This window comes from Aplidium turbinatum, chromosome 2 (assembly GCF_918807975.1).
Source record: "Aplidium turbinatum chromosome 2, kaAplTurb1.1, whole genome shotgun sequence".
Lineage (NCBI taxonomy): Eukaryota > Metazoa > Chordata > Ascidiacea > Aplousobranchia > Polyclinidae > Aplidium > Aplidium turbinatum.
The window spans coordinates 28,457,335-28,480,289 of record NC_137473.1 but is presented as its reverse complement, the minus strand read 5'-3'; the positions used below and the strand labels follow the sequence as shown (position 1 = coordinate 28,480,289).

At 46.1% G+C, this 22,955-nt stretch overlaps 1 protein-coding gene across 1 annotated transcript in view; it reads right to left on the bottom strand.

Annotated features, from left to right (window-relative positions):
• Window positions 1–18,445: 18,445 nt before the first annotated feature.
• LOC145764711 (laminin subunit gamma-1-like) overlaps window positions 18,446–22,955 on the bottom strand; it is a 145,169-nt gene continuing 140,659 nt past the window's right edge. Inside the window, exon 29 of the mRNA XM_082576369.1 lies at window positions 18,446–22,629. Within this exon, the coding sequence (XP_082432495.1) occupies window positions 22,373–22,629 (257 nt within the window). The 3' untranslated portion in view covers window positions 18,446–22,372. The remainder of the gene's footprint in view (window positions 22,630–22,955) is intronic.

Genomic DNA, 22,955 nt, shown 5'->3' with positions numbered 1-22,955 from the left:
ACTTTGTCCTGCGCTATTGTATTGTATCATATGAAAGACGTAGCTGATTTTTTGCGTAAATTTTGTCATGTTTCAAATCAGCTAGCATGCATTGTTAGGTCTTTCCTTGACATCGAATTTTTAGAGGTTATATTTTGTATTGGAGCTCTTCTGGGTTTACATCTGGTTGAACCTTTTTTGTCACTCACTTTGTCCCAAACTACCACATACTCTAAACTCCTGCATTCCATCAACTTTATGAGGATCTGAACAACACAAATCCTGAAAAGCTATTCGATCTTGATAACCCTGCATTCCAATTCGTGTCATCCGATCGTTTTCATGCCACAAAGTACAGCCCAGAAATATGTGCAAGCTTTGCACAAGTGACATCCACATACAAAGCAGAACTTAAAAGCATGTTACAAGTTCTTCTTCCAGCTATCGCTGAAGCATTCCAGAGACAAAAAGGAAACATTTTTGGCTTCGGAGATCATAACCCAAAGGCAAATATATCCTTAACCCACATGGATGAGGAAAAGCTGGAAAAAGTGCCTATCCACAACATTGACTCTGAGAGAAGTGTTGGCTTCATTAACTATGAACTATCTCGCAGAAGGGCCAGAGAACTACCAGCAGTCTCTTCATCACAAGTAAAAAATAAATCCCAAGATCTAATTGAAAGTATGCCTTCTGGATCTTTCAAAAGTTATACCAAAAAAACCATCCTTATTTCCGAATTGCAGCTAGAGTGGAGAAAACTTCAAGATAACTTGCAGAAAACGATATCAGAAAACAAAATGTCCGCTAATATTGCACTAGACCAAAGACGCCACAAAGATCTTGCAGCTCTCAAATCCTTAGGTTGACCGTTTACTTTACCAATGGAACTCGACAATTACGCAAATTCAATTCAAGCAGAAAGAACCCAGACAGACAGATTGTACAGGGAAATACGTCACGCCAGGGACACATCGTTATCCGTTCCCAAAACTAGCGATATTTTTAAGCTGAAAAAAGGACACAAGAAGCTTCCACTTCATACATACATAACAAACTTGAAACTATACCTTGAAAATATTGTATCAAAGACTGATGTGACAATGGAAGACTTCAGTGAAGCAATCACAACAATTGTGACTGAATCAAAAAAGTAGTGTTTACGTACCACAAACAGTAAAAATTTAAAAAATTTTTAAAACTTTCAACCCCTATGTTCAAGGGATACTGACAATAAACATAGCAGGCGGGCTCTTTGCAGTAAGGAAAGTAGACAGTTTGGATAAAGAAACTTGCCAGTACAAGTACAAAAGTAGCCTGCTTTGACTCACAATTGGAAATTCATCAGTTACAAATAAAGCAAAACTTCGCCAGGAAAGTAGACAGTTTGGATAAAGAAACTTGCCAGTACAAAAGTAGCCTACACAGTTTTCAGCCATTCGGAAAAATTAAAGACAAAAAAAGCTCAAGAAAAATTCATCTACAATGGACAAAGAAGACTAGCTTAATAATCAACCCCTACCCAATCAACGGAAAAGACTTCAGTACCCAACTTCTACCCTTGTTAACCTTTCCCACCCTTAGCAAGCACCGGGATTCGCAATTCCAGCCCGGTCTTGTTACCCTCCATCTTTACCCCGAAGACAGTATTTTTTAGCTTAAGAAGAAAGAAGGACAGAAAGACTTTAAAACTGTAATTATTTGTGTTTTATTTCCATTTTAATAACCTTTATTCGTAAATTTAAAAACAATTGCAATATTTAAAAAAAAAAATCCTAGCCTAATTTTTGACCTTCTCTGTACCAATATTGTCTCTCAATTTTTACCAATTTCAATAATTTTAGTTAGTTTGTATAACCAGCCTGTTGTGTCTTCAAATTTTTGTAAAAATAAGTTATTTTGCCCATTTAATTACCCAAATTCCACCCATTTTGATTATTTTCTTCATAGCTTTTTAGCAACAATTAAAAAAAAAAAACCTAGTGTTGCCAGTGCTCCCCAAATTCAATTCCATATTCTCTCTTTTTAAGCTTGAATTACGTGTCGCTTTTAATTGTTTTATACTGAATCCTTAATCGTTGATCCGAAACCATTTAACTGATTTATTTCCAATCAATTGTAACGACTATTGGCGTATTATATTTAATTGTTGTATTTTATTAATCGTCGCAGGGTCACTCTGCTAGCTGGAGTAAAGTTTACGAACTGACGTCACAATTGTACATTCATTCAATTGCTCTTAAAGCTTTATCATTTTCCTCTTATTCCTCCCACCAATTCGTAATTAAAATTTTTTTTTTAGTTTATTTATCTGTCACTAACATTTTTACATTATAATATTATCCTGTAACGTTAAATCAACGTAAATTGCTTTTTATCAGCCAAATCTTTAGTAAATCGTTGGTTTTTAAATTCATTTCATCACAATCTGCTACCAGTTCTTATATCGTCACTTTTAAATCTCTAAATTTAGAAACGTCGCCGTAAACTTTAAATCTTTGTAATAACCAGCTTTTTATAATTATTTCATTTGAATTATGTCTCGCTTTTCAAGTAGTGCAGGTTTGAAGACTTCTAGAGATAACCTGGCCGGTGTTGGTTTCTCCCTTCCATCTTCTCAGTCCACTAGCTTAGGCTGGCCGACGAGGAAGCAGGTTCCTGTGAGTGGTCACTCATTCAACCCAGATGGTGAAGCCTCCCCGGTAGACTCACTGCTTTTTGCGAACTCGTCACTTCGTCACGGTGACGAGTGTCCGATCCGCAATTCCGCACCACATCGTGGCTACCCCACCCATTTCGAGTCACCCTTCCCGAGGTCGAATAGACTGCAGTCCGTCTGCCCTATTCGCCTCACCCCCCCCAATCTATTCCCCCTTCTCTGTCCTTTCTCCACTTGCAGGAGGGCATCTCAACCTTACCGAGATGTGCAGGCGTATCAGGACCATATGCGAGCATTTCATGGTTCGCGCGCCGAGTTCCTGATCACCTGCAGCAGGTGCTGCCGTGTTCTCCCTCGAGCTTACAAGCTGGATGGGGCCCAAGAGCATTGGCGATCCTGCCCCGAGGGCCTTCAATTGCCAACCTGCCTTCCCTGGCTGAGCAATGACCCGACACCCTCGGAGAGCCAAACCAGACCCCCTATGATGACCAAGCCTGGGCTTTCCTACGCCTCTGTTGTCAGGCGTGGAAGGCGCCGGCCCTCGACTGCAGGCGCATCGGTCGAGGGGTCATCCCCTCTTCCCCCTTCTTCTGTCATCCGTTCTCAAGTCTTCTGGCGCCAAGGCCTAGACAGCACTCCCACTTTGCCTCCCCCACCTGACTTTATGCCTGAACTTTTCCGTACTGTTCTATCTCATCCAGGCAAGACTTCGCTCAGCCCTGCTGACACTGACAGCTTGCCTGACCTAGATGTGTTGTTTCTTCCTCATCTGTCTTCGGCCGGACCTGGGTCGGAAAGTGGGGACTCTTCCGACTCGTCTGACTCGTCGAACAGTGAATCTTTTTCCTCTTCCTCCAATGCTTTGCCCGATAGCCCGACCACGGACTGTTACGGCCCTACTGTTAGCGCGAACCATTTTCTACATGTACCTCTGCGCAAGCCGACCTCCACCGGAGCCGTGGCAGTGGACTCGCTCGGTTTATCCAAGCCGGCTTCGCGCTCTTCTTCTTCTCTGCCTCTGACGGCTACCACCGGAGCTGAAGCTGGGGACCCCATCAGCTCCTCCAAGCCGCCCATGCAAACCTTTTCTCCTAATTCTCTTCAGCGCTATTCATCTCACTCCTCCTTACCCTTTAATCCTGCTCCCATCTGTCCTATACAACCTTGTACCTCGACGCTGTCTGCTGAAGCCCAACCTTTTATCCCACCTACCCAAACCACCCACTCTAAATTCCTGCCAACTATCTCTTCCCAAACCTTGACTCAACCCCGAAGTGACACCATGACATGCAACCAAGCCACGATTGACTCCGGACTCCCACAGACTACCCCAGGGATGTCCATCTCACCCAACATTCAACGATCCATCCAAGACCCTGTTGAACCAGTCAGGGAAAGTAAGACGAAAAGCTCCAGGCGGGCTCTTTGCAGTTTAGTGAACCTTACTTTAGCGGGTGGCATAAATTTCGACCGGTTCTGCATTGAATTGGAAGAGTGGACCGCTGGCACTTCGCCGCCCAAGAGGACACGTCCTCGCAAACCACGCTTCAATCGTGGCGCCCGGGCTCGCGCGGCTCGCCGTCGTTCGAACGGGGGTTCTCCTCGGTCGGACGGCGGGGGTTCGCGCGGGAACGGAGCCCGATATTGTAGGGGCGTGGGGTTGCGAGCCGCCTTCTCACGGGACGCGAAGGGTACAGTCCGCCGGATCGTTGAAGGAAAAAACAGTGACCGTCGTTGCGAAATCCCACCTCAAGAAATTGAGGAGAGATTTCGACGCGACATGACCGCTCCTGAAGCTGGGAGTTGCTCGCAGATGCCCGAGTGGATGAACTCCCACCGTTACGAGCATGATAGTGTGAACCTCTTCCCCGTCGATGACGGTGAAGGTCCCATTACGGCCCGGGAGGTGGAGGCGGTCCTCCAGTCGCTTGATGTCGGTTCCGCCCCTGGTTCTGACGGATTGTCCTACGGTTTCTGGAAGACCCTGGATCCAAGAGGGGGACTCTTGGCCAGCCTTTTCGAGACCTGCCGGATCAACCGTCGTGTACCGGACCAGTGGAGAACCAGCAGGATCACACTCATATGTAAAGACCCTGAGGGTGACCTGCACGACGTCAGCAACTGGCGGCCCATCTCCATCTGCCGAAACATTTATAAAATCTACGCCGCCGTATTGGCCCGGCGCCTGCAGCGATGGGCGGTGGAGGGGAATGTTATCAGCCGAGAGCGAAAGGGATTCATGTTCACAGAGGGCGTCTATGAGCATGTGTTCATGCTTGACACCATCCTCTCGGATGCACAGTCACGCAAAAGGCCTGTGTCGGTTGCGTTTCTGGACATTCGAAACGCCTTTGGCAGTGTCCGGCACGAATGCATAGCCGAGGTCCTGCGTCATTTCGACGCCCCCACAGACCTTATTGAGTGCATCTCCGACATATACGTCGACAACACCTGCACCGTCCGCTGCGGCAATGGTGAAACCGACCGTATCCCTGTGGGGCGGGGAGTCCGTCAGGGCTGCCCGTTGTCTGGGCTGCTATTCAATTTGGTCATCGAGGTGCTCCTCAGGGGCGTCCGTGACAAAACGGATTGCGGCTACAACCTTCCTGCCAAAGAAGACGACATCAAAGTGCGTTGTATGGCTTATGCGGACGACATCTGTCTCGTTTCTTCCGATCGCGAGCAGATGATCTCTCTTCTATCTGCTACTGAACCCTTCTCTTCCTGGTCCGGGCTACGGTTCAACCCACGCAAGTGTGGCACCCTTTCCTATGGGAAAGTGTCGGCGTCCCGTCTGCGGGTCGACCCGAAACCTTTCTCCCTTGCCGGGGAGAAAATTCGAGTCATCCCCAAAGGCGAGACGTATAAATACCTCGGCGCTCGAACCGGTTACGCCTCGGACGCATCCCTAACCCAACCCTTCATCTCCACTCTGGAGAAGCACATTTCCTTATTGATGAAATCCTTTCTTACCCCAAGCCAGAAACTTCTGGCACTCACTTCCATCATTCTCCCGTCCGCGTCATACCATCTGCGAGTGCGGCGCTTTAGACAGTATGAGCTTCTGAAGCTTGACCGACTGGTTTTGCGGTGTTTGAAGGTGGCGTGGCGTCTTCCCAAGTGGGCCTGCAGCGCGTTCTTTTACTGTAAGCCTGCATTGGGAGGTTTGGGCATCACGAACTTGTGTCGCGAAAGTGACACGCTTTCGCTAGCTCATGCTTTCAAGATGCTGACGTCACCTGACAGCATTGTCTCTGCCGTCGCTCTCGGGCAGCTTAGGCGTCATGCCTGTCTGAGGTTCGGCACTCCAGATCCCACGACTGACCACCTGGCCAGTTATCTGAATAGTGACCCCCCTCCTGACGGCGCCCGTCCTAAACCGTGCCCTACAGGCGAGAGCCTGTGGGGCCGTGTCCCGGCGGCCACCCGTCGCCTGAACGTACGTTGGTCCGCCCGCCCGGATGGCGGCCTTGAGTTGGCCGCGGGGAGCTCCACAATCACCCCTCCTATAAGGAAAAAAGTGGTGCCGACCCTCCATCAACACAATGACTTGTGGTGGAGGAGACAGTGGGAATCCAAACCTGACCAAGGCAAGACGGTCAGTGCCCACTGCCTGTCCGGATTTTCAAATTCCTGGACCCGGCGCCCGGAGCTCCTGGATCACGCGGACCGAGTATTTGCGTACAAAGCTAGATTGAATCTAATGCCACTTGAATCAAAACCAAGCCATGGCCGCCGTTACCTACCTTCCATGTGTCGTGCGTGTGGGAAAGCGGAAGAGACTCTCCCCCACATATTGAATCACTGCCCTACCGTGATGACTGTCATCACGGAACGACACAATTCGGTATTAAGGGAGATCGTGGGGCACGTGCCTGCCGAATGGCAACCCGGGCTTTCCATAGATAGTACGGTTCCACAGCACGTGGAAGCGGGCGGTGCCGATCTGCGTCCTGACATCGTTCTGCAACGCCCTGACGGTGTCACGGTCGTATGTGACGTCACATGTCCGTTCGACAACGGCGCGGATTCTCTTCGAAAAGCCGCCGACAGGAAACACGACAAGTACGGCGAGTTATGTGTCAACATAAAGGAAGACAGGAAGCGCCCTTGCAGGGACGTCCTGTCACTTCCGTTCGTCGTAGGCTCCCTCGGGAGCTATGCCCCGATGAGCTCTCGAGCTCTGACGGCCTTGGGCGTTCCTACTCGTGGGGTAGCAGAGGTGGCTAGAAAAGTGGCTTCCCTCTCAATCAAAGGATCCTTCCGCGTCTGGAAAGCTTGGAACGCCGGGCTCACTTGTGGAGGGGCTACGTCATAGAAAAGACGACATCAGCGATCAGAAACTTATTCCCCAATAACGTTGCAGTAAGTATCCGGGCGCGCAAGACAGCAAACCGTTTAGACGTTATAACCTTATAACAATATTGGCTTAAAATTGATCACCTTATGTCATCACCTTATTTCTATAAACCTGCGCCATTTCTTTTATATGATACTCCAGTCTCTTCAAAAACAACCATTTTAAAGTAAAAAGGAAGGAAATAAAATACCTCATGTACATTGTGACTTGAGACTGGTTTAATAGCAATTAAGCAATTTCAATCCTCACTAGATTCTCTATGTACTAATCAATCAATTGTTTCGAACTGTCATACGCTGCTTTCGCCTTGTAACGCTGTTCTTGCCCGCTCGGATCAACATCGCTCCGCTTTCAATGCATTGATCAACACGATCCCCTGATCAACTCGATGCAGCCTCAAAACTTCTACCCCAATTTTCTATTTTTACCGGTAATGCAGCCTATCAGTGCCTCTGGTTTCGATCGCTAGCCTCCCCGACCCAGCTGGGCGAACCTGCCTCAACGTCTGGCCAGTGCACATCCGTGCTCGCCGAATGAAAGCTTACTCTTCTCCAGTGAGTATTAATTACACTCCCACCTATATATATATATATATTTTTTTTTTGATTACAGTATATTGATTCATCGAGCCTCTGCTCCACATTTTTATTGAATATTCGTCTGCCACGAGAGCCAAATTATCCTTAAATGGTTCGACTCTCTTCCTCGTAGGAGACCCCAATTTTATTCGCTCTGCCTACTGGCAGACCGGGTATAAGAGTCAAAGTACCTGCGCGAGGACGCGTGAAGGAGACGTGGGCGCTGCCCGGCGGTCAATTACTGCCGGTTCCAGCGTCCACACACGACGGGTCGCCCGGTTCGTCGCAGGGCTTCTTTCTGGGCTATGCAGAAAGAGCCTGTCTCCCTGGCCCGCTCCGCCATTCTAAATTTGCGGACGGGCCATATAGTTTTTCGATCCACACTCTCCCTCCACAGGTACCTCGACTCCCCAGCCTGGCCCTCGCGACCTAAGCTGGTGGACTTAACCCTCCGGGTGCATCGTCACCCCATAAATCACGCCGCTCCCCGCCGCCGCGGGGTGTGGCAGGCCGGTTTCTGAAAGTCTTCGACCTGGCTATGTTTGTTTGTGCTCTCTCGCCGTGTCAATTATTTGTACCCGTGCGCTGTTGATGCAAATAAAACAGTTTAACACGGTGTGCACTACCGGTAATGTAGCTTATCAGTGCCCCTGGTTTTGATCGCTAGCCTCCCCGACCCAGCTGGGCGAACCTGCCTCAACGTCTGGTCAGTGCACATCCGTGCTCGCCGAATGAAGGCTTACTCTTCTCCAGTGAGTATTAATTACACTCCCACCTATATTTTTTTTGTTTTATTGATTAATCGAGCCTCTGCTCCACATTTTTATTGAATATTTCGTCTGCCACGAGAGCCAAATTATCCTTAAATGGTTCTACTCTCTTCCTCGTGGGAGACCCCAATTTTATCCGCTCTGCCTGCTGGCAGACCGGGTATAAGAGTCAAAGTACCTGCGCGAGGACGCGTGAAGGAGACGTGGGCGCCACCCGGCGGTCAATTACTGCCGGTTCCAGCGTCCACACGCGACGGGTCGCCCGACCCGTCGCAGGGCTCCTTTCTGGACTATGCAGAAAGAACCTGTCTCCCTGGCCCGCTCCGCCATTCTAAATTTGCGGACGGGCCATATAGTGTTTCGATCCACACTCTCCCTCCACAGGTACCTCGACTCCCCAGCCTGGCCCTCGCGACCTAAGCTGGTGGACTTAACCCTCCGGGTGCATCGCCACCCCATAAATCACGCCGCTCCCCGCCTCCGCGGGGTGTGGCAGGCCGGTTTCTTAATGTCTTCGACCTGGCTATGTTTGTTTGTACTCTCTCGCCGTGTCAATCTTTTGTACCGTGAGTTACTGATGCGAATAAAACAGTTCAACAACAGAGCCGAAGTCGCTGCTCGGAGTTTTAAGAAAAGAGACTAAAGAAAGAATTTAAAGAAAAAGTGAAGAGTTAGTAAGTGAGCCAGATGATTTAGTTGTTATTGCGAAAGTGCTGAAATAAATAAAGAAAAGGCTACAAAGAAAGCTTAAAGTTAGATTCAGATCACCGTTCTGTCGTGCGGATGCTTAGTTCCAAATCTCAGTCAAGAAAAGAAAGAATTTAAAGAAAAAGTGAGTTGTTCTGAAAACCCCCCCTTTTTTTTATCCCCACCCCCATCCTAGTTAACTATTTCCACCCCAATCAAACCCTGGGATCTGCAATTCCAGCCCGGGCTTGGTATCCCTATCTTTTCCCCCGAAGAACAAGGTTTAAGAAGAAAAGGAAAAACATTTCACAAGAAAGGAATCATATAAAACTGTAATTATTTATGTCGTGTTAATTGTATACTACAGTAATTGCTATATGTTCATTATTTAACCTAAATTTAGCTTTATCGAGTTTTAAATTAATTCCTAGCCTATTTTTCCATTTCACTTTGTTGTTTCATTTTTAACCTTAATTCTAATCAGTTAGTATCTTGCTACTTAAATTAATTAATTCGTAGACTTGTGCCTCTATTGCAATAATAAATCCATCCGAAAATCCTTTTTTTACCCAATTTAAACACCCTTGTTCAGTTAATTTTCGAAATCTCGGCATTCAAACTCCTGCAGGTAGCCACTTTAACAAGTCGAAATTCTGCCACTGAAATTGACTACGATGCAACCGCCAACCAATCAGAACGAGTTATAAGAGGCTACCGTCCAATTGTGACCCTTCTAGCACTCATCCAGAGAGTTAATACTTGTTTTGAACTTTATTTAGTAATTACAGAAGAAAAAGAGCAATAGCAGTGGTGAGAATCGAACACGCGTCAATGAAACGACTACTTTCTAGCCCTAACCCTAACCCCTAAGCCAATCAGCTGACAAAAAATCCATCACTTAATTTGCTTTCTATGATCTTCTTTTCGCCATTTTTTACGTCACTTAAACCGTAGCTTATGATTGGTTGGCGGTTTCATTCTAGTCAATTTCAGTGGCAGAATTTCGACTTGTTAAAGTGGCTACCACTCCTGCATTGGTAATCTAGTGTTGCCAGTTGTCTGCCAAATCTTCCTTTTCTTGCATCTGAAACACGCATCTTCCACAACTTCCTTTCTCCTTGAAGTGTTCACTTGAATCATAACCTTATCTTGTTAATATTCTATACCGTATAATTTGAACAATAATCCTCTCTTTATCTATAAAGTCTTTTGAACAATTATTTATATCGATCCTAACTAATCGTACTTCAAATCAAAGGGTCACCCTATTTGTTGGTTTAAGTTTTCAGTAGTGACGTCACAATTGACTTTTTAGTCAATTGTTCTCAAAGCATTTTTTTAACCTCTTAGCTCATCAAACTTATTTGCAGTACCGTAATTAACTGATATTCAAAGCCTAATTCTAATTGCATTTAGTAACGTTGAGTCTATGTAAAAAAAAATAATTATCAAATTTTAAGTAGTAACCTCTGATTCAACCCTCTCGTAATCCGCCAGTAGTTCTTTGTTTTTGTAATCCGTTACTTTCAATTTCTAAACTTTGAGCTGTCGCTGTAAACTCCGAAACATCTTAAACTTAACCAACTTTTTATATATTATATTTATACATTTTCTACTGAATATGTCACGCCATTTAAGTCGCACAGGTTCAAAGACTTTTCAAGATAACCTGGCCGGTGTTGATTTTACATCCCCGTCTGCTGAGTCCACTAGTTTAGGCTGGCCGACGAGGAAGCAGGTTCCTGTGAGTGGGCACTCAGTCCCACTCAAACCAGATGGTGAAGCCTCACCGGTAGACTCTATTGCTTTCACGAACTCGTTGCTTCGTCGTGGCGACGAGTGTCCGATCCGTGATCCCACACCACACAGTGGCTTACCTGTCGCATGCCACGAGTCAGCTCCACTATATCTGAGGTCGAATAGACTGCAGTCCGTCTGCCCTATTCGCCTCACCCTCCCCAATCTATTCCCCCTTCTCTGTCATTTTTCCACTTGCAGGAGGGCATCTCGACCTTACCGAGATGTGCAGGCGTATCAGGACCATATGCGAGCATTCCATGGTTCGCGCGCCGAGTTCCTGATCACCTGTAGCAGGTGCTGCCGTGTTCTCCCTCGAGCTTACAAGCTGGATGGGGCCTTAGAGCACTGGCGATCCTGCCCCAAGGGCCTTCAATTGCCAACCTGCCTTCCCTGGCCGAGCAATGACCCGACGCCGTCGGAGAGCCAAATCAGGCCCCCTATGATGACCAAGCCTGGGCCTTCCTACGCCTCTGTTGTTAGGCATGGAAGGCGCCGGCCCTCGACTGCAGGCGCATCGGTCGAGGGGTCATCCCTTCCTTCCTCTTCCTCTGTCATCCGCTCTCAAGTCTTCTGGCGCCAAGACCTGGAAAGCACTTCCACTTTGCCCCCCCCACCTGACTTTATACCAGAACTTTTCCGTACTGTTCTATCCCATTCAGGCAAGACTTCGCTCAGCCCAGCTGATGCTAACAGCTTGCCTGATCTAGATGTGCTGTTTCTTCCTCGCCTGTCTTCGGCCGGACCTGGGTCGGAAAGTGGGGACTCTTCCGACTCGTCCGACTCGTCGAACAGCAAATCTCTTTCCTCTTCCTCCACTTCCTCGCCTGATAGCCCAACCACGGACGGTTACGGCCCTACTGTCAGTGCGAATCCTTTTCTATATGCACCTCTACGCAAGCCGACCTCCACCGGAGCCGTGGCAGTGGACTCGCTCGGTTTATCCAAGCCGGCTTCGCGCCCATCTTCTCTGCCTCGGACGGCTACCACCGGAGCTGAAGCTGGGGACTCAATCAGCTCTTCCAAGCCGCCCATGCAGACCTCTTCTTCCAAGTCTCTCCAACACTACCCATCTCACTCCTCCTTATCTTTTAATCCTGTTTCCATCTGTCCTATACAATCTTGTACCTCGACGCTGTCTGCCGAAGCCCGACCCTTTACCCCACCTACCCAAACCACCCACAATGAATTCCATTCCACTATCTCTTCCCAAACCTTGACTCGACCCCGAAGCGACACTATGGCATGCAACCAAGCCACGCATGACCCCGGACTCCCACAGACTACCCCAGGGATGTCCATCACACCCAACACTCAGCGATCCATCCAAGACCCTGTTGAACCAGTCAGGGAAAGTAAGACGAAGAGCTCCAGGCGGGCTCTTTGCAGTTTAGTAAACCTTACTTTAGCGGGTGGCATAAATTTCGACCAGTTCTGCATTGAATTGGAAGAGTGGACCGCTGGCACTTCGCCGCCCAAGAGGACACGTCCTCGCAAACCACGCTTCAATCGTGGCGCCCGGGCTCGCGCGGCTCGCCGTCGTTCGAACGGGGGTTCTCCTCGGTCGGACGGCGGGGGTTCGCGCGGGAACGGAGCCCGATATCGTAGGGGAGTGGAGTTGCGAGCCGCCTTCTCGCGGGACGCGAAGGGAACGGTCCATCGGATCGTTGAAGGAAAAAACTGCGACCTTCACTGCGAAATTCCCCCTCAAAAAATTGAGGAGAGATTTCGACGTGACATGGCCGCTCCTAAAGCTGGGAGTTGCTCGCAGATGCCTGAGTGGATGAACGCCCACCGTTACGAGTATGGCAATGTAAACCTCTCCCTCATCGATGACGGTGAAGGTCCCATTACGGCCCGGGAGGTGGAGGCGGTCCTCCAGTCGCTTGATGTCGGTTCCGCCCCTGGTTTTGACGGATTGTCCTACGGTTTCTGGAAGACCCTGGACCCAAGAGGGGGACTCTTGGCCAGCCTTTTCGAGACCTGCCGGATCAACCGTCGTGTACCGGACCAGTGGAAAACCAGCAGGATCACACTCATATGCAAAGACCCTGAGAGTGATCTGCAGGACGTCAGCAACTGGCGGCCCATCTCCATCTGCCGAAACATATATAAGATTTACGCCGCCGTATTGGCCCGACGCCTGCAGCGATGGGCGGTGGAGGGGAATGTTATCAGCCGAGAGCAAAAGGGATTCATGCCCACGGAGGGCGTCTACGAGCATGTGTTCATGCTCGACACCATCCTCTCGGATGCACAGTCACGCAAAAGGCCTGTGTCGGTTGCGTTTCTGGACATTCGAAACGCCTTTGGCAGCGTCCGGCACGAATGCATAGCCGAGGTCCTGCGTCATTTCGACGCCCCCACAGACCTTATTGAGTGCATCTCCGACATATTCGTCGCTAACACCTGCACCGTCCGCTGCGGCAATGGTGAAACCGACCGTATCCCTGTGGGGCGGGGAGTCCGTCAGGGCTGCCCGTCGTCTGGGCTGCTATTCAATTTGGTCATCGAGGTGCTCCTCAGGGGCGTCCGTGACAAAACGGATTGCGGCTACAACCTTCCTGCTAAAGAAGACATTAAAGTACGTTGTATGGCATATGCGGACGACATCTGTCTCATTTCTTCCGATCGCGAGCAGATGATCTCCCTCTTATCTACTACTGATCCCTTCTCTTCCTGGTCCGGGCTACGGTTCAACCCACGCAAGTGTGGCACCTTATCCTATAGGAAAGCGTCGGCGTCCCGTCTGCGGGTCGACCCGGAACCTTTCTCCCTAGCCGGGGAGGAAATCCGAGTCATCCCCAAAGGCGAAACGTACAAATATCTTGGCGCTCGAACCGGTTACGCCTCGGATGCGTCCCTTACCCAACCTTTCATCTCCACCCTGGAGAAACACATTTCCTCTTTAATGAAATCTTTCCTTACTCCAAGCCAGAAACTTCTGGCACTTAATTCTATCATTCTTCCGTCCGCGTCATACCATCTGCGAGTGCGGCGCTTCAGACAGTATGAGCTTCTGAAGCTCGATCGACTGGTATTGCAGTGTTTGAAGGTGGCGTGGCGTCTTCCCAGGTGGGCGTGCAGCGCTTTCTTTTACTGTAAGCCTGCATTGGGGGGCTTTGGTGTGTTGAATCTGTGTCGCGAAAGCGACACGCTTTCGATAGCCCAGGCCTTCAAGATGCTGACGTCTCCTGACGACCGTGTTTCTGCCATCGCTTTCGGGCAGCTTAGGCGTTGTGCCAGTCTGAGGTTCGGCACTCCAGATCCTACCCCGTGCCAGCTAGCCAGTTACTTGAATAAGGACCCCCCACCTGAAGGTGCCCGTTCTCGACCGTGCCCAACAGGCGAAAGCTTGTGGGGCCGCGTCCCGGCGGCTACCCGTCGTCTAAATGTACGTTGGTCCGCACGCCCGGATGGCGGTCTCGAGTTGACCGCGGGGAGCTCCAAAATCACCCCTCCCCTAAGAAAAAAAGTGGTTCCGACCCTCCACCAACACAATGACTTGTGGTGGAGGAGACAGTGGGAATCCAAACCTGACCAAGGCAAGACGGTCAGTGCCCACTGTCTGTCCCGATTTTCGAATTCTTGGACTCGGCGACCGGAGCTCCTGGATCACGCGAACCGTGCATTTGCTTATAAAGCCCGCCTAAACCTACTTTCCTTGAAATCAAAACCAAGCCATGGCCACCACCCATATAAACCTGCCATATGTCGCGCGTGTGGGAAAGCGGAAGAGACTCTCCCTCATATATTGAACCACTGCCCTACCGTGATGCCTGTTGTCACGGAACGACACAATTCAGTATTGTGGGAGATCGTGAAGCATGTACCTGCCGAATGGCAACCCTTGCTTACCATAGATAGTACGGTTCCACAACACGTGGAAGCGGGCGGTGCTGATCTGCGCCCTGACATTGTCCTGCAACGCCCTGACGGTGTCACGGTTGTATGTGACGTCACTTGCCCGTTCGACTACGGCGCGGATTCCCTTCGAAAAGCCGCCGACAGGAAACACGACAAGTACGGCGAGTTATGTGTAAACATATTGGAAGACAGGAAGCGCCCTTGCAGGGACGTCCTGTCACTTCCGTTCGTTGTAGGCTCCCTCGGGAGCTATGCTCCGTTGAGCTCTCGGGCTTTGGCGGCCTTGGGTGTTCCTGCTCGTGGGGTAGCAGAGGTGGCTAGAAAAGTGGCCTCCCTCTCAATCGAAGGTTCCCTCCGTGTCTGGAAAGCTTGGAACGCCGGGCTCACTCGTGGAGGGGCTACGTCATAGAAAAGACGATTCCAGCGATCAGAAGCTCAATTCCCCAACAGCAGAAGCTCTGCAGTAAGCATCCGAGCGCGCAAGACAGCAAACCTCAAAACCCGCCAGTAATTGTGTGACGTCATAGTATGTTAAATCCATTGTTTCATTATCAATTTACCTGTAAACAATTGTCGTTTCATCAGCATGCTGCAGCTCAATGAAGAATACAATCATCATCAATAAAATAAAATAGCAATATATGAATTAAGTATATATTGCATATCGTGAATGGACTCATATCATCATCAATGACTTAATATCATTAACAACACTGGATCTGTATTTTCATATTTCAATATTTTAGATTATCACACACTACCTTCTCCCGATATGCTGCTCTTTCCCGCTCGGATCAACCTCGCGTTGCTTTTAACTCATCGATAATCATGATTTCCCGATCAACTCGATGCAACCTCCAAAGTTTCATCCCACTATTCTATATTTTTCCTGGTAACGTAGCCTAGTCATATCTACGCTTCGATCGCTAGTCCCCCCGACCCATCTGGGCGAACCTGCCTCAACGTCTGGCCAGTGCACATCCGTGCTCGTTGGTTCAACGTCAACACTTTTTCGGTAAGTAAAGCATACAATATATTCCCACTTACCATCTTTTTTTTTACACCAATTAATTGAGCCTTTGCTCCAGATTTTATATAATTTTCGTCTCCCACGAGTATTCAAATCGTCCTTGTAGCCCAGCTTCTCTTCCTCGTGGGAGACCCCAAAGTTTATCCGCTCTGCCTACGGGCAGACCGGGTATAGGAGTCAAACGTACCTGTGTTACGGTCACGTGATGGAGACGTGGGCGCTGCCTGGCTTTATAAAACTTCTGTCGCCCGGCCCGTCGTGAGCTGACCTTTTTGCGTTTGCAGAAAGCAAATCCCGTCTCCCTGGCCCGTTCCGCCATTCTAACTTTTGCGGACGAGTCGCACAAAAATCTCGATCCACACTTTCCTTCCACAGGTACCTAGACTCCCCAGCCTGGCCCCCCGCGACCTAAGCTGGTGGACTTCCCTTCCGGGTGCATCGCCACCCCATAATCACGCCGCTCCCCGCCTCCACGGGGCGTGGCAGGCCGGTTCTTTAAAGTCTCTGACCTGGCTATGTTTATTGTGTTCTTCTCGCCGTGTCAATTACTTTGTACTCGTGCGTCGTTGACCAAAATAAAACAGTTCATCATCTTAAGCGTTAAAAGTAAAATGATTGGTGTTTTTACATGTTTCTCCATATGTTCAGGGCGTTAGAGCAGAACTTTTGGTCTAAGTCCCCCCCCCTACTGTTGGAAAAACTATAATTTTTAGAAAAACTGGAGATTAGATTAGAATTAGAGTAAACAAGTTTTTACCAAATTAGATTAGAATTACCAACGTTTTGCTCTAATTCATCGAATTAGACAATTAGAATTATCTAGTTGTCCAAGTTTGGTTGAGTGGTGTTGTGTTTTGGACTGACGCCATTGTAGTTTTAAGATATTTACATAATTCTACCAGTCGCTTTCAAACGTTTGTGGCTAACAGACGGGAATTATTACACACCCTTGTCCCTTAAGTCAGTGCAGCAATGGCGTTACGTGCCTATGACCAAACCCCCGCTGATATAGCGTCCCGGGGTATGGCGCCTTCTAAGGTGTCCAATGCAGACTTGTGGTTTCGTGGTCCCGAATTTTACGCGCACGCGAAAACAACTGGCCAGGACAGCCAGATGTTGTAACCGATATCGAACAATGTGATCCAGAAGTGAAAGTTTGTTCCACTCAACTGCCTGATTCTGCAAGTGACTCAATCTTTTGATTGCTGCGGTAGTCTACTATTCGGACTTCAGTCGTCTTCGTTGCACATGTGCCTGGTTGTTGCGTTTTAAGAAGTTTCTGTTGTGGAAAACTACTGGTTTCTGAAAGGAAGATCTACAGTGAAGAAAGTGCTTCGTTCTCGCCTAAATTGCAAGTTTTGGGAGGTGAATGCAGGTCAGCAACAAATAGAAAATCTAACTGTTCATAGGGTAACGCCAAGCCCACCTTTCAGCGCTTGAGGGATCGATTTATTGGATACGTTGCATGTGAAAATTGGAAGAAACAACGTCAAACGTTATGTGTGTATTTTTAATTGTTTATTAAGCAGAGCTGTGCATTTCGAAGTGGTCCAGTCTCTTGAAGCCAGTGCTTTCATCCAAGCCTTTAAGAGATTCTATAATCGAAGAGTCGCCCTGTACGTAATGTGTACAGCGACAATGGAGGAAATCTTGTTGCTGCAAATCGGGAGCTGAATCATGGAATTAAACTGTGGAAAAGTAAGAGGTTTCAGGACGCTTTGCTGCAGGATGGGATTACCTGGCATTTTGAGCCACCCTAGCCTTCCATCAAAACGCTTTGCTGCAGGATGGGATTACCTGGCATTTTGAGCCACCCTAGCCTTCCATCAAAATGGATCCTACTGAGGCCTTCTTTCGCATTGTAAGATTTTTCGTTCCATTGTTGTCGAAGCCACAGACCGTGTGTTCTGATCACACCTCGCCATCATCGTGCCCAGGGGTGTTGTCGTCACTCTAACGGCTACTTATGAGCGGGCGTTTCAACATACGACACGTCCGCTACAAGAGCAAAGAAAGCTTGGAATGTACATTACTCAACATGATGTTTCATATCCAAATAGTCCAGGACAAGTTGATGGAAAATATTTCAACGATGAATCATGCCTGATTAGTGTACATCTCAGAGCTTCGTTTGGTATATTTAATTGCTGCTTTCTCGTTCTCTCTAAGAGGAGCTCCAAGGGTTTTGCAACTTACGAATAGAAGCGCAATAAAAAATTTTGGGAATCACAGCTTTTAGGAAACATTTTAACCCTTTCATTAACGCCCGGCTTCATCAGGTTGTTTCGAAGAGCTGACGAAAAGTAAAAAATCTTCCCTTACGTCTGCATATTTATCAACGCAACTGCAATAGCCTAATAAGTGTTCAATACGCGCTACGCAAGTACTCTGGTCTGTTAGCCCTCATTATTATGATTACATTAACTTTCAAACAGAACCACAGTCTTCCCTATGGCCATGTCATTGCTTATACCCAGTGATGTACGCGCATACAAGAAATATTGACGCCGTCAGCGTAAACGCAAACGTTCGAATAACCATACGCCGTCAACGTAACTGGTAAAAAAAGTTGGTGGCGTCAGCGCATACACTAGCGTAAACTCATTTTGTTTGCTAGGTGCCAAATATTCACAAGGTATAAACCACTCGAAACAAACAAGTTTTATTTTGAATTTCTACGAAGAAACACAAGCATCTGAAAATGTTCATCTAACATTTTGCTGCGTTTTGGTTTCAATATGTCTTTGCCCATTGAAAACATTCTTTCAACTTATTCTAAATTTGGAAAGTTTGATAAAAAAAATGGAAACAACAACTAAGACATTAAAAAGTATGCGTTGACGCTATGCGCTAAAAAACCGCGAAAACTTTGCGGCGTAGCCTCAAGCGATAATTATCCAAAAAGATGTGGCCGCAAGGGTTAGCGCAAACAAAAAGTCTACGCCGCAAGTCTGCGGCGTATACGTACATCTCTGCCTATACCGGAAAAAGGCTCCAACATGGCTTCACTAAACAAGAACTTACAATGATCACAACAAAACTGTTTTCTTGGGTTATATTTTCTTGGAAGAAAACAAAAGTATACAGAGAAAGCAAGATGAGAGATAATATTGAAATAAAACATGTCACACCGATCTAAGTTTGGAAGCTAAAGTGCCCTAAAATCCAACTGAATTAAAGGATCGCTGACACAAACCCAAATTTAGCCTGGAAAAGCAATATTTACTACCGGTGGTAGCCTATGTTTAATTGTTATAACATGAGTTTCTAAAAGATGCAGTCCTTAAAAAAGGATTCTTCTGAAAGGTCAATTTTATAAAGAAAAAGCTTAGTTTAACAATTTTTATCTGGCAAAGGACGCAATTTTTATTTACAAATTTAAACAAACCGATGATACAATATAACACGATTTCTTTACTTCTTATTAGTACAAGGCCCCATACTTCTAAGCGTTGTTAACTGAGTTAGTGTCTGGAAGCGCAGAAATATAGAAATTTGAAAAAAAAATCAATGTTTTCGCCTGAAATGATAAATTCCTCAGTAACATGAAATTAGTTACAAATTTTAGTCTTGTTTTGAGGATAACCCTCAGAAAATTAACTAGAAAATACGGCATAAAAACCGTTACAAAAAATAGCCTACGGGTCTAAATTATGAAAAATTCTTTAGAAACCTCATAATTCTGTTGACGTAAACAAAAAATCCTCCATAAGCCGTGCAAATAAAACATTATTTTATATTTTTTTCAAAGAAAATGATAGTCTCGTGCAAGCTTTCTAGGTGTTAGTACTCTTGCTCATCCTAGCAAAGCAGTCTACGCATAGAGAAACAACAAAATGCAGTAACGGTTCGCAAAAACAAATAAAATTATAACATCGGTTTAATACAAGAAAGATGCAAACAGATGCAATTAATTTATAAGATAAACTCAAAAATGCTTCGGATAAAAGTTGTACAAAGCACCACATTATTATATTAAGAAAAATGTTATTTACAAACATCTCGCACCAAAGCACCGTGATTTAGGAATTATGACAAATATCACAAACTACACTTTATGAACATTTTGTTGATGATTTACATCGCAAAATATGCTATTTATCAAATGCTTGCATTGCAGACGCTCAAACATGAAAAAGCTGGCGTGAAAATTAACACATTGCAATACTGCTGGTTTCCTTTCTCTATTCCAAGCCAGCAATTCAGTGTTTTATGCATTGCTTCAGTGTCTGACTCTGTAGACTTTGGATCAACTGAAAAAGACTGATTTGCTGGCTGGGTCATACGCTGTTCAAAGGCAAAAGGAAAGTAGTTTTCTCAAGACGACAACACCTGACGAGCAAAAACTAGCTTTCACAAGTCAACGTCGTTACGACGTCATACTGCTAAGTTAGACGTTTTCCAACGTGCAATTGACGCAAAGTTAAATTTTGCTTGATGATGTGCAGATGCTACCATTGAAATCGCTATTTTTAGATATATGCAGGAAAATATAACAAAAGTTTGGTTTTACTTTGGTTTGCGTAAACAAACAACCTATTTTTAATCAGCATTGATTCTTTTTATAAGAGTTAAATTTTTTTTTAAGAGTTAAATTAAGTGGTAAGGCGGTGGTCGATAGTCTGTATCAGAATTAGTGGTGCGGTACTGACGAGCCCAGCCTCATGGGCGAAACACAATGTCTATCGGTGTCAATTCTAACTACAATCGGCTGCCGAGAAACACATGAAGACTGTTGCTAAAATAGAGAAAAGTGAGTAAACACAAAAGCTTTATGGAGGCAATGAAAAGTTCAGAGATTGTGTTTAGCGTTAACTATCGGCGTATTTGTAATCTGCATGTCGCTGCAGCAGATGAGGTTTATCGACTAATCAGAAGGTAAGACTTAACCCAGCTGAGAAAAATTTTGCGGGGAAAGTTTGAGATCAGGTTTCTCGCAACATTATTTGACAAAATCGAACTTGGGGGGAATCAGAAGGCTATTTTTGAAAAAATACGCAAGTTTAGTAAATAGGTTTGCCTACAAGTTTTCGAATACTAACTTTTTAGGTACCTACCAAGGCCACTTGTCAGATTTACCAAAGTGTGTTGCAGGCATGCTTATTGGAATTTCGGCGACGTCATTGGCAACTGTTGCGATTTGTGAGAAACCGGATTTACTAAACTTTTCCTCCCGAGAAATTTTTTCAACCGCGTTAAATCCTGCCTTCTGATTGATTAAAACACCCCATCTGCTGCAGCGATCTGTAGATTACGAAGACGCAATCAGTAGAGGGCACACTAACTACAAAAATACAGAGGACAATAATGAACTCCTTGACAAAGCGGTGACCACACATGACACCTCGCGCCATCATCACGTACTATAATCGTATATAGAAAATAACTCACCCTCGGAACGTGACGATGTGCAAACTGCATGATACCGTATCTACGTCAAAATGACGCACTGGTTGATCTACCAACGTAAACCAAAGTAAGTAAACCACTAACAGTTTGCCAGAATAAACCACTCGAATAGACACTTATGTGGGACGAGGTTGTTTGAGGTAGGAAGCACTGTTGATGCTATGAGTGAGATACTTACATTCAATGCTAAGGTGTACTTGTAAAAATGTATTCATTGATCTAACATTTCTTTTTGTTTATGTAATATACACGACTAAAATCACCGAAGATATGTGCATGGTGAATAAAAGGAGGTTGCACAAAACTTTGTTTTGTTTTTCAATGCATTGCAGTGCTTTTTTGAACTACAGTGCACGTTTAAACTTTCTGGATGTTTCTTCCGAAAAATTACAGTTTTAAATATCACAAGTCTTTATTGAATCCAACTGAGAAGTTTTCATTAATTTTCCAGCTCAATGAGTTATGTTTGTTACATCGCATCAGACGTGAACGTGATGTGAAAAGTGCACCTTTAAACGGCTTGGTTTCGTTGTATGGTTGCGCGGATTTGATGTGAAAGCGAAATACAATCTTCAGCAGTTACAAAGTCAATCGAAAGTTGACCTAACGTCCAAAGAAAGCAAAAAATCGAGGCGACTAGAGTTGCGGTGGAAAAGAAAACAATCAAAAAACTACTATGCTGTAATGCGGCAAACATGCGATAAAATTAAACTAAGGGAAACACAATAAAAAGGCGTGCTTGGGATATGTCACGCCCACAATAGATTTGACGTCATTGCTATGGCAGCAGTGACGTTAGGGCATAGTGGAATGGCAACGTCACATAACAAAGAGATGTTTGTTTTGTGACTGTAACTTTTAATAATTCACTGTGATCAACAAGTTCATTCCACCATGGTCAATATAACGTCATCATTGACCTGAAGTACTATGTGAAAGTGAATTCTATTGGGATTCCATGTATTGACATGATGTCATCATTCGATAAAAGCAGAAGATTTAATGGCATTTTCTTATATCAAAGTGAGGATGTAACCAAAAAATGTTTAATAAAAGGGTGTTTGCAGTGCACATGGCTAAAGCTTCTTATTTTCCAGTAGGTTCAATACAATCTGATGATGGGTTGCCAATGTAGGTACTTTTTCGATTCCATCCTGATGTTTTCACGATGTTGATTAATATGGAAAATTATTCTCAGAAACAATACAGCGGGAAGCATTTGAAATTTGTGCGGGATCAGGGTTGTTCAACTTCATCATTTGCGGAACATTCCTTTGGGATGGTCTTGTCAATATCCCGCAGATTGGCGATGTCATCACGCAACCCAGCAATTTGCGTGTCGTAGGCTTGGAGAATACCATCTTGCTTGTGTGCAGCTTCATGTAAATCTTTGATAACTTCTGGGAGTCCAGCCTCGTCTACTTGTCTTCTTAGTTCACCATACAGCGCCTCCATTTCAGCAATTTCGTCTTCGTCAACATCCGCCATTTGGTCTAGCAGAAAAGACGTTTTAAATAATTATAATGTCGTCTAACGTTGAAACGATGTAAAATGATAGCTTAATTAGCTTCGCTGTACAATACATTACGTGTGTCAAATGTAAACCATTTCATAGCAAATAAGAGTTCGAAAGCGATCACTTTTCAAATAATTGCTGTTGCACAAATCCTACTTCATTGTAAGTTAAAAGAGTTTCGAAACGCCATGTTGACGAGTGCTACCTGCTGGTATGGAGAGGTGGCAATGATACGCCATGTCTTCATCACGACCTGCTCCATATACAAACCAGTAAACATGGTTTCAAGGTTGGTAAGCGGCC